Below are 14,328 nucleotides of genomic sequence, written 5' to 3'. Positions count from 1 at the left end.
CTAGGCAGGGCTACTTGGGAAGGCTGGCCCTGAGGGAGCCAGGCTGCCATTTCTGTTTTCCAGAAATGTGTATCTGTATTCATCCAAACACGGGCAGCATCCGAGAAAGAGCTGCAGAGCCAAGAGCTGTGATTTCATGACTATGTCTGAATATAAACAAAGGAGGCTGGTGTGATGGAACTGGTGCCAGGGGGAGGATTCAAGATGCAGAGACTGACTGGCCTGTGATGGAAGCCACTTTATTGCTGAGTCTGACCTTGGCTCCCTCCAGAACCTGCTCATGGAGGGTGAGCTGCCTCACCTCTCTGACCCCCCATCTGGATAAATGGGTGGATGATAACAGCAGGGCCAGGCACAGAGGCATGAAGAATAACTCCTGCAGTGGCTGACAGGCTCAGAAAATCTCAGGCACTACGTGGACATTCACCATTTCATGTGGACTGATGGTTTGTACCCAGCGTTCCTGGCTGCATCCATCTGGGACTATGCCAGCAGGGATAACACAGGGATGGAGGGACTGGCACTCTGAGACTCTGGTCCCTCAGAGTCTCAGCATTTCAAAAGCCCAGGTATTCACCTATCAGTCCTATCGGGGAACACCAGCTATAAACACATGAGTCTCTTTGCTGTGGGTCTTTACCTCAGCCAGAAGAGGAAGAGGTCCAGCTCATCCCTGTCAGAGGCTGAGAGGGGAGCTGGACCGGAGTACTGGACACAGGGACTAGTTGTAAGAAAGGTACTATGATCAGGCAGATGGAAGGCTCACTGAAAGGATGGAGTTAATGAACGAGAGCAGAAGGGTGGTGAGTGTTTCAGTGATGGCCCATTGACAAAAACATAGCTAAGCATAAAGAGCTCTGTGGGTCCCTCCACCAGAGACACTTTGCAAGAAAGGGGTGAGGAGTCGGAAGCCATGAATCAGATGTGGCAAATGGGTCAGAAGTAGCCCTTGAGCTTCTTTTATTTGGGCAGAACAACCACAAAATTCAGCTTGAATTATTAGCTAGAAATGTGACACCCTGGGACATAGGACACAGTGTCTAAAGCAGCACAAAGACCCCGAGGCTGGAAGGAGCCCTTGGTGTTAGAAAGACAGCAGAGAGGCCAAAAGGGAACGGACCCAGGTGGAGGGGTCACAGGGGTCACATCACACAAGGTCTCAGAAGCCACAGTTCAAATTATTATTATTATTATTATTATTATTATTATTATTATTGTATCATAAGTGGGTGGGGGCTCTCAGTCTGAGAGTCCAAGAGAGACATGGGGACTTGGTCTGGGGCACTGGGGCACTGGGGCTCCACCCTGAAGCAGTAGCCAGCTTGGAAAGAGGGGTATGCAGGGACACACCGAAGGACAATCTCCCTCTGTCTCATGGCTGCAGAGGCCCCGTGTGGGTGGCAGAGGCTGAGAAGCCAGGGCTGGAGAGTGAGGGGCGCCATTGTCCCAGCACATGAGTTGTGGGTCGGAGGAGGCAGAGCAGCTGGCTTAGCCTGAATGCTGCTTCGGCTTGCCTCTCTCCCAGCTTCCCCTTCCTTCCTCTCCTCCCTCCCCGGTTGGGCCCACTGCTGCTTCATCTTGCTCCCTCCCTTCTGCTCAGTAATTACTGGAATGGCAGAGGCTTGCAGCAGCTGTAATAGCCCCACTTGCTTTTATCTCTTTCAGAACTGCAATGGTTCAAGAAAGAAATTAATATTGGGATTGGCTTTGCGCCAAGAGGAAACAATGCATTTTATTATCTGATTGAGAGAGAAATGCTAGGCCCACCCTTGGGACATCTGCTGTGTACCAAAGTCCCCGTGCGTGGATCCTGTCATGGAAGTGCTGCATATATTGGGCACCTACTGTATTCCAGGCTTGTCACAGGAGTTCTAGTGCCCAGACTTACTGCAGCTACATAAGCTGGATTATTACACTCCCCAGATAGAGAAGGAAACCCAGGCCTGCCAGCCTGGGGCTGCTGTCTGGGGGTGGGCAGGGGGTCTCAGAGGGCTTTGCACTTCCAGCTTTGCTATGCACAGTGAGGTTTTGCTAGCAGCAGTGACCACTGGACTGGGTAGTATGACCTGAGTGCACTTGGGCTTGAAGCTGTGATGTAAGGACCCCAGATTTTGTGGGGCTGGCTTCCCGTCTGATCCCTGCAGGGTATTTACTTGGGATATTTGGCTTGGGCTGGCCTTGGGCTTCAAGAATGGGGTGAGAATTGAAGCCAGGACACACAGGATGTGCCAATAAGGGGCAGTTCCAACTGTCACACAAAGAGATGATCAGCCATCTACACACTGTCTTAGAGAGCAACTAGCAATGACAGCAAGCCAGGGGAGACAGGCCAGGGGGAGGTGAGGTCCTGGAGGTGCACAGGTGTCCATGGAAGAAGGGCCACTTCGGGCAAGATGGATGGGAGTGTCCAGCTGGACCTCTAGAACAGACCCCATTCTTGGACCTTCAGGTGACACGTAAGGAGACCAAAGAAGCTCCCTCGCCAGTCTAGGCTGGCTCTGCACCACATTGATATATCTTCATAAAGCCTGGAGAAGGCTGGCATGAGCTCAGGATCATAGCACAAGAGTGGCTTTATATTTCCAGTCTTTGAACTCTTCCCACACTTGCTCAAGACCTGCAAACCTCTTGACCATCTCAGCCTACCCTGAGGTCAGCAGCAACCCTAGTACTAGAAGCTAGGCTTTCCTGGCACCCCACTGGGGCATTCCAGTAAGTTCTTTCTTTTCTCTAAGCTCAACAGAAAGCCCTCATGCAGAGTTGTAGTTTCTAGCTTCATGTCTGGCCCAGGGAAGAGTAAGATACTCCAAAGTTACATAATCAATAGTCTTGTCTTGCAGACATGACACCATATCTCAAAGAGGTCAAATGACTTGCCCCAGGTCACCCAGAGCTTACTCTGGGCCCTGGAGTCAGAGCCTGGCCTACCATATCCCTTAGGGCATCCTGGGCTCAAGCCTGGGTAAATTCTCTGTGGCTTTAGGCTCCCTAGCCCTAAAGTCAATCCCAATTGGTATGGCCACAGTGCGAGAGCTGGGGCTGCTAGGAGATGAAGTTGTCCAGGCAAGAGGAAGAGGAAATGGAGGCTCTGGTCCTTCCAGGGAGAAGGCAGCTGAAGGTACCCCAATACCCTGTGTGAGAACAGCATCCAATGTACAACCAGCAGTGGATGTTCTGAATAACTATTAAACTATCAGTTAGCAACAATCCCACTTCACAGAATCATAAACTGAGGCACATAGAGACAAAGTAAATTGTCAAGGTCTCCTAGCCAGAAAAGCTGGGTGTGTCAAGATTTGAATGAGAGGTAACATGACAGTCTGGCCAGCACCCCTCATTAGACTGTGAGATCCGGTTTCTCCTGGAGACCTTGGCTCTCAGCTCACAACCTGGGCAGCCCTGGGGAGGAGCACTGAGCTCACATCACAGTAGCTTTGTCGCCTCAAGCATCTTGCTCTCTGTGCCTTGGTTTCCTTCTGTGTGCCAGCAGAGGGGCAGGGCTCTGCTTTCCAGTGACCCTCCTTCCTCATTTCGATTTCATCCTTTTTCCTTTCTCAATCACACCATCGGCATCCTGCCAAACCTCGTCCTGATGCCTAATTACCTAGTGTCTGGTGGCACACCTCATTCTGTTGAGATGATTTTCAATCTAATCTGCCTGGCATCGAGTGAGCCAGGTCCCACGCTGGGTACCGGGGAATGAGATTCGAGATGGAGTCTACAGCCTCCTTATAGAGCTCCCAGGGCATTTGAGAGATGAACACAGATGGACCAGTACCATGGATTTCTTCCTGGGCACAGCCAGTTGCTGTTACGGGGCCTTGTGTGCAGGAAAGGGTGTTTATCCTACAGCAGGGCTGCAGATCCAACCCACTGAAGCTTCCCGGGTGTTTGATACATTCTGTGTATCTCCTGTACCATGCCATTTGCTCCTCACCGCATCCCTATTGTACAGATATGGAAACTGAGGCTCAGATAAGGAAAGCCTGCAAAAGTCCAGGAGAGGATGGTTAGATTGGCTGCCCAAGCTCCTAAGCACGGTTCTCTGTGGGGACACAGGGCCACCAGCACACAGGGAAACCGATCTGAGGGGATTTGGCACCATTGCCTGGTAAGGAAGGTGCCAGATCTGTACAGATGGGACTTGGTGCTCCCTACAGCACCACACACAGCACTGAATGCTTGTGTGTTCTCCCGAGTTCCATCCGGAAGGACCAAGGAAAACGTATCCTCAAAGCACTGTTGTGCTGGCGCACGTGTTTAATGAGAGGCTCTCAGGAAACAAGGCAAAAGGCTGGGTGAGTGGCAGCTGCCGCCGCCCCTGGTTTAGACACTCCCATGCCAGCCCACTGGGGCCAGTTGGAGGAACCCACAAGAGGTGGCAGGGCTACAGGTCATGGTCTCCAGCTTTGCAGACAGCATTTCAGATGCTGCTTCTTATGCAGCCGGGCCCTCACCACCCAGTGACCTCATGCTGGAGCCCTCTGATGCTTCCTATAAAGAAAGCCCTGAACCACACCCCCTCCCTGGCTCTGAGCATGCTCTGTAGCCCCCAAGAGTGCCAACTCAGGATGCTTGCTGCTCTCCTCATCCACGCCAGCATTAGCATCCTGGATCTAAGGGCAGGGAGGCATGGGGGATGGATGCGAAGGAGGAAGGAGTGGAGAGGGTGGGGTTAGGAGGTTAAGGGAGGGTGAGAAGTGAAAATAAGAGGAGGCAGAGGGTAGGGAGATGACAGCCAGGAGGAAGAACAGAGGAAGGTGGGGAGGAAGGGGGAAGGATCGAGGAGAGAGGAAAAGGGGAGAGGGCCACAAAATGGAGTCCTGTCCTGCAGACCCAGGCTGTACTCTTTCCTGGGTACCCAGGGAAGGAGGGAGCACACACTCACCAGAAGCAGTCTGAGATTGCAGGGGCCCAAGGTCATTCATGGGGAATGATCTGAATTCAAATTCAGCCTCAGGACGCGAGCCATTGACTTCTTCTGTGAGTCCTAACTAGGTTTGGGATGCTGAGCCCCCCTACCCAGACTTCCATGCAGGCAGCTGCCTGGCACTCCGATCCTGCACTGGACACAAGGCAACCTCACAGAAGCGAGCTAGGGGTGCTAGCCCTTCTCCTTTCCTGGCCTCCTGTGGTGGTGAAGGCTGGTTCTCTGGAGGGCCTCTGTTCCAAGGTCGCCTCTGCAAAGGCTCGGAGCTCAGCCCACCGGAAGGATTAACTGGGACCGGGAAAAGAGTGACAGGGTGACCACTTGGCACTCTCTCACATGGCTCTCTGCCTTGTAAAAACACTGTGAGAACCCATGGGGTTAAATAACCATTCTGCCTTTTCCAGAATGTTGGAAACTCCCACAGGAGTTAGCAGAATGCAAATTTTGGGAGAAAAAAGTCTTGCCAGGGCTAGTTGAATTAAATACATCTCTAGTAAGTTACATGTAGAAGTGAGGCCAGGCAGAGGCCTGTCTGGGTGGCACAGAACAGCTCAGCAGTGAAGGTAGCCAGGGACTGCTTCAAAGGTCCTGGCCAAGCATCCACACTGGGGGTACCTCCCCCCAACAATGCCACAGGCTTTATCTAGCCCTTCCAGAGGCATACTGTCAGCAACAAGGTCACCAAAGGTCACCCAGGAATCAGTGGTCTATGGGCTAAATATGTTTGCGTTACATGTTGTCTACTTAGACTTTTCAGGCTTGAATTTGCATCCCCTGGAGAGGGAGCTAAGCTTTGACACTACTCTCATCTGTCCTAACTCCCCTACTCATTGGCCCCAAGTGGATTTTGATTTGCAGTCTTAAGGTACATAAGGCCACATGGTTCCTCAGCAGAGTGCTTCTCTGGGTGGTAGTTGAAGGGTGAAGGTAGAGGCCTTTCTGGGGGTGTCAGTGTCTCGGGGTGCTGGAGTTCAGAAAAGCATGTGAGACATTCTGATTTCTATTAAAAACAACAACAACAACAAATCCCATTCCTCTTTTCATAAATTCTCAGTCAAGAGGGTAAGAAAGAATGTCTTCAGCAGCGGTTCTCAGCCTTCCTAACACTGCACCCCTTTAATATGGCTCCCCATGTTCTGGTGACCCCAGCCATAACATTATTTGATGGCTATTTCATAACTGTAATTTTGCTACTGTTATGAATCCTAATGTAGCTATCTGTGTTTTCTGATGGTCTTAGGCGACTGCTGTGAAAGAAGGGTTGTTTGACACCCCCACCCCAAGGGGTCCAGACCCATGAGTTGAGGAACACTGTCCTAGAATGAGAGGAAACTATATTTTCAGAGTTGAAAAAGGGTCAGGCTCTGGGGTCTAAGGCTGATTTTATGTTTATAAGGACTATCAACGGCTCACTTTCACCAGCACATCTGCTCTCACTCCCCCTCAGCTTTCCAGAGGACTTTCATGCCATGTGTCCCCACCCTCTCCTATAAAGTGAAAATCCTGACAGAGCAAGAATCCCGGAAGACGGCATACAGACCAAAGAAGTTCTGCAGGTCCTGTGAAGTAAGCTCCAGCCTATGAATAACTTCTGCTGGGGGTCACAGGGTGACCAGATGTCTGTCACAAACTGTGACAGGGAGAGCAGAGCAAGACCCTAGCACTTGGAGCAGGGGAACCTGTTTTTGAGTCACAATCCAAGAATAATGCTGTGGGGCCAAACGTTAGTCACACAAGCACTCTGTGTGAAGAGAACATCTCATTTTAGGACTTGTACTTGGACAGTACAATGAGGTGAGTACCGAGGACACAGAAAATGCTTGATGGCTGACATTGTTTCTGTTTTGAGATGTTGGGAGGGAAGCAGGCAGAGGAAGGATGTTGGGAATTCTCATCCACATGCAACAGATTACAAGAGCAGGGGAAGTCCCAGGGAGAGATTAATCATTTCAAACTCTCTCAGTGAACTCCTCAAAAATTAGAATGTTGCCAAAATCCTGACTAAATGTGAACAGTACTCATTTGCCACTGAGTGGGTCCCTTGTCCCTCTCCTGACTGCAGACGCAGGAAGTTTGGGGAACCCAACCCTGCCATCCTGCCAGCCAACAACTATAGAGTACCTACAAACAGGATACAACCTCGTCTTGAGGACCGGGTCTACTCAGACAGGTTCGTGAACATCAACAAAATGGTCTCCTGCTTTCATCTCTGCTAGGGCCTCAGCTCCCCCTCTGCCTCTGAAAAGGCCACATGCCCCAATCCAGCACTCTCTCTCTCTCTCTCTCTTACCATTTCCAAGAAGGAACGGGGTGACAGCCAGCTCACATCCCTATCAGCATGCAAGCAATACACTCTGGGGTTCCTCAAGGTGTTACCCTCACATTATCTGATCCAGGAGAGAAATATATTTTACCAGCTGCTCAGGAGAGAGACATAAACAGTGCGGGCGAGAATATTTTCCACAAAAGACCTGCAGCCTGTGGTCATTTACACAGCTGGCAGAAAGAACCCATCTCCTCCAGCATAGAGTGCTCACAGATCTTTAGGGAAACGGTGAACAGCATGTAAAATATTGTGCCTGTTTCTGAGGATGGAGGCATTTGTGTGTTCTCCTGATGTCCTAGCCTGGGAACCAGCATCTGGAGCACCTATACTGGCTTCAGCAACTTTCATTCTTGCAACTTCACAGATGGCAGCAGCAACCCCTGCTCCTGGTCTTTCTCCTTGGGCTAATGACAGATGGCAGCCGCTATAGAGGGAGCCAGTTGGGACTAGCTGGTGGCTTCACCTACCATGCTGTATATCATCTTGTAATTTCCTGTGAGGTGGGAAATGGCATCGCCCCCCCCCCCATTTTCCAGCTGAGGATGCTGAGGCTCAGAGATGCATAGCTTGCCCAGGGCCATGAAGCTAGAGGAATAGTGGGAAATTTGACTTTGACTTCAAAATTGACACCTCTGGCTCTGGCTGTGTGCAGGTGTTCTCTTCCTTTGGGCTGACCTGTTCCAGGCTGTCCAGCAGAATCTTCACATTCACCACCTTCATCACTTAGGAGAACCAAAGCTTTGCAGGGCCCTGAGACCACCCCTCCTGAGACCCCAGCAGTAAGCTTCCATCCCCTCTGCCAGGCTTTCCCTGCAGCAGTGAGAGACCCAGGCCCAGCTCTGCCTCTTTGTGGTATGACCCGAGCCTTGGAGTTGCCTCCCCTCCACCTAATTCTGTGATGGTGAAGTGTCCCTTTCTGAGTAGGCTTGTAAAGAAAGGAACTCCACAGCATCGAGCATCTCTGCAGTGATCCCATCATCCCTGCGCTCCCATGCATCCTTGTTGGGGAGCCTAATGCTTAGACATAGTCCCTCTGCTTTCTCACAGGCTCCCTCACTCCAGAAGCTCCCGAATCAGCATTCCACACACATCACTCTCCTTGTGCAACGCCATTATCTCCCGAGGACACATGCTCCGTTGTCACGGCAACCAGAGTCCTTCCTCCAACTCTATTTAATAATTTCTCAACAGTCAAGCTGGGCTGGCTTAGGGCAGGGGAAAGAGCAGTGGGGCTGGGTGAGAAGTTCTGGGTCCTAGCATCTGTTGGGCCTAGGACAACTGTCTAGGCTCCAGTTTACCCATCTGTAACACAGGGATGCCTGCAGTGGGCATGTTTGTGATTTTTGCTTCGAAATTCTGAGAAGCAGCCTTCTAGGTCTAAAATGCCACTATAGGAACCAATGTGGGAGGTTAGAATGACATTTTAGGCCAGAGAATGAACTGGAAGCTGTCTTGGGTGATGACACTCTTTCCTGTTAAACCAAGTCTAACATGTCACCTGCAGGCACTGAACCATCTCCCTGATCCCCCAGCATTAGAGCTAGGGCTGGTTGGGATACACAGTTCCACCAGCAGCCATCATGGACACCTTTCTTCCCACTCTGTGGATGGGCAAACTGAGGCAAAATAGTTATCATGCTGGGTAAGGTCTAGGTTGTCCTCGGAATCCAGTGACACACTATCCAGGAAGGCTGAACCAATGAGACAAGAAGAATGGCCTGTTTACTGGCTGCCTCTCTACCCACTTAGCCCTCAGCTTCTATTGCCATGGTCCCCATCTGACTGTCACTCAAGAAGCCATGTAGATGATGGAGAAGAAAATCAAACAGTGATCTGAGTCCCTGAGGGATAGTTTCCACAGCTCTTCTTTCACAGAGCCTGGCACACAGTAGGTACACAATGTTCTATCTAGTGCAGCTGAATGCCCACATCTGTCCCAGTAGCTAACTTACTTAGGTTCTCAGAGCACTCTAGGAAAATCTCCCAAAGCTGCCATGAATTAATGTCCCAGAAACAGCTGAGGACCCCAAGCCTAGGAAGGACACTCGGCTGCTTCTGGGACCTTGTGAGCCTCCAAGGCTGGGGAGGGGGTGTTCTGCCCTGGCCCAGGCCGACGACACCCCTTTTGAGCAGGCTGTTGGCAGCCTCGCACTGCCATTGAACTCCCTGGGTTGGCGTTTCCACTGAATGCCCTAGCAAAGGAGCCGTACCACATCTGCTCTGTCATTACTGCCATTCACTGCCATTTGGAGAAAGAGTGCTTGTCTTACCCAGTCATTAGTCTCAGGAGGGTGTCATGGAGAAATTCAAGGGGTAAGGAGGGAGTTTGGTGGGCAGCTTCCCTCCCCCAACCCTGCCTGGAGCCTGAGGAATGGGCAGAAGCAAACTAATGGCTAGTCTGTCCAGCAGTCCTGAGAGGGAAGGACATACCCTTGCAGCCCAAAGCCAGGCAGGAGGTGGCTCTCCACTTCCTTCTCAGGTATGTGAGCTCAGGCCTGATGGAGTCCCAGCTCTGTCATTGTGAGCTAACCTGGGATAACCCTTCAACTCTGGTGCCTCCATTCCTTATGGAGGATCTTGGAGCTGTGGTTGGCTCCGAATCATGTCACACAGTTAGCATCAAGGGATGACCCATGTGTCATCTGCACATTCGTCCTGAAGAAATCTGTTAAATGACACACGCCTGTTTTTAAACCCCATCCTTATAAACATGCATCTGTAAGACTGCTTCTCACCCTTCTCGTGGACGCTGGTTTTTTGAGGGGGAGGGTGTTATGTTTTCATTTTTTTGTTTTTAATTACAGGTGAGTCCTTGGTCTCAAGCTCTGGAAACAGTCACAGCAACGGCAAAGATTGAGCTCCATCTCCTTATGGGTCCTCATGTCGCCTCCTCACACCCTATCTCTGCTCAGGTGCTTTTCAAAGATGCGAACAACATAGAAAAGCAAGGGGTTTGGCATTAGCAAAACCCCATCCAGACACAGCTGACAAACAGGACACCCACTCCCTTACCCCCAGCCTCAGAGCTGGGGAGACCACCCACACCAGCACCAGCCTTGGAGTGGGTGAAGTGAGGGACCCAGCCTTGTCCAGGGCTTGGGGGTGGGGGCCTTGGGCAGCAGTCAGGCGGTTGGCCAGGTTCTTTAGTCACCTCACAGCTAGGGGACCCCCAGGCCTCCTACCTCCCCTGCTGCATCTCAGAGGCAAGTGTCCCAAACAGGTAAGATGTCATAACCATCATCACAGCAAGTGTTCAATGGCAATTCTAACCAGGTGATCTATTCTGTATCCCCTGCCCCCCAACGTCTGTGCTGAGCACACTGGTAACTACATGATGCTCCGACAATGGCCTTCAGATGACCCAGCTCACATAGGAACATTGTTCTACATCCTTCCTGGCTCCTGAGACTACTGGCTGGAGGGTTCATGTTACCCCAATTCCTTCAGATGAGCACGCCTGTGTCATGCAGGTCTGTTTGAGAACACACATCTCTCTCTCTCTCTCTCTCTCTCTCTCTCTCTCTCTCTTTCTCTCTCTCTCTCTCCCACATCTGGCTATGGCCAAAGGATCACACTTTTGAACCCTAAACTCTGATTATGATGAGAGTTTTGGCCAGAGCCCAGATTAGGCTCAAGCAAATAAAGGGAGAGTCCTTCAGTCTTCAGCTTCTCAGTTAAGCCCACCCATGCCATTGGCCACCTCAGTCCCCAGGTACAGTGGGTTCCTCTTCCTGCCAGCATGGTGTTCCCCAGGCTCCCTCTCAGGAAGAAGAGCTCAGTAAAGGAGACCCACGTTGGCTGGGAAGCCACGGGACAGGAAAGGGCTCAGAGTTCTCTGGGCCTCAGATCCCCCCTAAAAAATGAAGATAGAAAAAGTAATACTATCTTTGGAGCACTGGCCTCAGATAAGAAAATGCTCTGAAGACTGAATTCTACATATTAGATGAGTAAGTATTCTCCCCTCATACAAAGAGAATTCATTCAGGTCAAGGTCATCCGGATTTAGGTTTATGAGAAAACTAGCTTAAAACAAGATTCTCTTTGGCTGATGGCAGATTCTTCTTTAGGACCACACTTGCTTTTCCTGGGTTACTTCCCCATCCCACCGGCAAGGGCATGGTTTACAGACTGTACATTGCTATGCTGATAACCAGGAGGTGTGGTCAGCACCAATTTGCAGCCAGCCAAGACATTGACTCCAAATGTCCCCACTCATGTCATGGCACCTGCAAACTCTCTCTTTCTCTCTGCTCTTCTCAAGCAGGAAGGCCAGGGAGGCAACTGCTGCCAATGCCTTCCAGGGCATCTTTGACCTTGAATGTCCCTCTGTCTAGGGCTCAGCTGTCTCAGGAGCTGGCATAAGACACCGGCCTTGCAGACATCAGGCAGCTGACAGGTGAGCAGAGTGGCAGGTCACTGTCTCAAGCAGCCACCAATTCCTGCCTTCCCCACCTTGCTTGTGTGTCAAGACTACACCCAGCCCCAGAAGCCCAGGGCCCCTTTGCCAGCTAAGGGGCCCAACACCCTAATGTGCTCTGTTCCACACAGATGCACGTCTCCCCCACCTCCCGAGTGCCACCACCAATCATTCTCCAAGACCTGGTCTCCTTGTAATTTCCAATTTGTGAGAAATATAAAAATAGAAGGCTATTCGCTGCAGGCAGCTCACATCGAATCGGATGCCACTTTGTGTGTCATGTCAGATCACTGTAAACGGAACTGATGGCTTCCTCGGGCTGCTCTCAATAGCTTCCTGAGCAGGGAGGTGGTAGGAACCCAGGAGTTTGGGAAAGGTGGCGGCTGAGTGCATGTCACCAATACCAGCTTAAATGACGTGCAGGCCACAGATCTGTTTGAATAGGAATGTGACCTCAGTTAGAACCTCAGTTCTGCCTCATAACAGCAGAGGTCTCCAAACTTCAGCATCCCCTGCAGTCAAGAGCTACTAGGTAGCTGCCTGGTCTAGAGAAGAGGGGGCTCAAGGTGCTGGAGACAGACAGTCCTTGAGGTTTCTCTAGCGGGCTGTGCCTGGGCTTCACAGCAGCAGGTTATCCTCCTGCAGGGGAGTTGACAGCTGAGTTGGGACTCAGTGCCATTTACTGCCCTCTTCTGTTATTCCATCTGCACAGGGACAGTTATACACACCTCACAAGGGCTTGTGAAAATTAACTGTTGCCACAAAAGTGCAGCATGGGACACATTCCCTGGCACACTGTCCATATTCAGGCAAAGACAGCTGTTGCTGACGTTGCAACACTGTCGAAGGGATAAGGGTTCCTGGAAACTGTCCCTCGGTTTATAGCTGTGTTCCAGGTCACAAATTGTGTTCACACCTACTGCCTGTACCAGGACCTGGTCTCTGCTCTGGGTGGGCTTCACTGCGCTTCCCAGGCCGAGGGCTCAGGGTTGGTCTGGAATAAATGACAGTGCTGGGTATCTAAGAAGATCACAGAGACACCTCTCCCGGGAAGCCCTACTTTGAGATTCAAATCTGGCCACCCAGCCTCTCTTTATTCTCAGAGGCCAAGTTCTCTTCCAAAACGTCACAATGACTTTCAGAGAATAGGGAAAGCTGACCAAAATAAGAAAGAGAGAGAGAGAGAGAGAGAGAGAGAGAGAGAGAGAGAGAGAAGGAAGGAAGGAAGGAAGGAAGGAAGGAAGGAAGGAAGGAAGGAAGGAAGGAAGGAAGGAAGGCACCAAATCCTGGAGCAGTAGATGCTCGGTGACCTCACCAGCTAGGGGAGGGATTGCTCTCATTAGCTGGGGGAGGAGCTGCTCTTTGCAGTTGAAGTCATTTCAAGGTCATCTGAAGTCATTTTAAGGTTACTTTCATCCCAGCAAGGGCTGACCACTATTCCCCAGGTGTAGAATTGGTGATATCAAACACTTGAGTGGAAGGGACAGCTCTTATTTAGGCAAAGATGAGCCTGTTGCCACATTTCCATCTCAGGACCAGGCAAAGCGACAAAGGGGCTCTCACTGGGTTTGGCTTCAGGAATGCATCTGAGGGAGAAGGAAGCTGGGTGAACACAGCTTAGGATCAAGGGGCTACCTGGCATGCCATGAAACAGGAAACAGACAAAGGCATGGCTTCCTGCCTACTCTCAAGATCATGGGAAGCCATCAGGAGGCAGAAGGCTGCAAATGGCGGCCAAGGCTGGATTTGCTAGGGTCGATACTTGGCCAGGCAACCAACACAAGCAAGAGATAAGGAGAAAAAGACAGCTCTGAATTCCAAGTGACCCAAGATATCTCTCACAACCTATACTAGGGATGGATTCTACAGGAGGGCAATTTATTTAATGTTGCTCTGGGTATGCTACTTGCTGAGAAGGAAGAGAAGCAGCCATTTCTCTGACAGCAGGTCCAGAAGAACTGTCTCACAGTCCACCATGAAACCTCATTGTCAGTGCCCTTCACTTGGCTATCCCACTTTATAGATGGGACGATGTGAAACCAGAGAAGCACAATATGGCAACCCAGGCTTGGGAATCAGAAGAGCATGGGTCAAATCTTTGCCTTGCCTCCTCCTACCTGTGTGACCTTGGGCAAGTCACTCTCCCCCTTTGTCTCATCGATTCTGAAGTGGAGTTTAGAGTAGTTAGTCCCTTTTGTATGAGGTTAGGGTAGGAATTACAAGCTTGGCACATCAAAAGGTTTCAACATTCCATTTCTTCTTTCCAAGGGGAACTAGAACTTGGCCAAGGTCACCCAGCCAAGCAGTGGCAATGTTCGGCCCAAATGGAACCCTTACCCAGGGTTCATTCATTCATTTCTGGCTGTGGACTCCAAGGAAGCATTTTACAGCCTTCTTGCCTCACCAACACAGGTAGATCAGAGCAGGTCCCTGCTAACTGGACCATTAGGCAATCACCTTCCACCCAGGTGGGCTTTATTCTGGAACATATTGAGTTCCTTCTGGGTGATGGGCCATGGGCAAACAAATTCACAGCCTTAGCTCCTAGTTGCCAGGAATGTCAAATACTGGGCTGACAGAAGTGTGGAGTTACTGTATCGTTCCTTAGCCTTGCCTTTCACCCTCTGAGCTGCCTGTTCCTTGGCCTCTGGACCC

General features: G+C 50.9%; 1 protein-coding gene across 2 annotated transcripts in view; it reads right to left on the bottom strand.

Moving 5' to 3' along the window:
- Positions 1 to 14,328, bottom strand: part of Slc6a1 (solute carrier family 6 member 1) — a 34,975-nt gene that overhangs the window by 18,974 nt on the left and 1,673 nt on the right. Inside the window, exon 1 of one of the 2 annotated variants that reach the window (XM_036181784.1) lies at positions 4,889 to 5,156. The exons of the other annotated variant lie outside the window; for it this stretch is intronic. Within the exon in view, the coding sequence (XP_036037677.1) occupies positions 4,889 to 4,928 (40 nt within the window). The 5' untranslated portion in view covers positions 4,929 to 5,156. Of the gene's footprint in view, positions 1 to 4,888; positions 5,157 to 14,328 lie in introns of those variants that run through there. 2 annotated transcript variants of the gene reach the window in all.

This window comes from Onychomys torridus, chromosome 3 (genome assembly GCF_903995425.1).
Source record: "Onychomys torridus chromosome 3, mOncTor1.1, whole genome shotgun sequence".
Classification (NCBI taxonomy): domain Eukaryota; kingdom Metazoa; phylum Chordata; class Mammalia; order Rodentia; family Cricetidae; genus Onychomys; species Onychomys torridus.
This window is presented reverse-complemented; position numbering and strand designations above follow the sequence as displayed.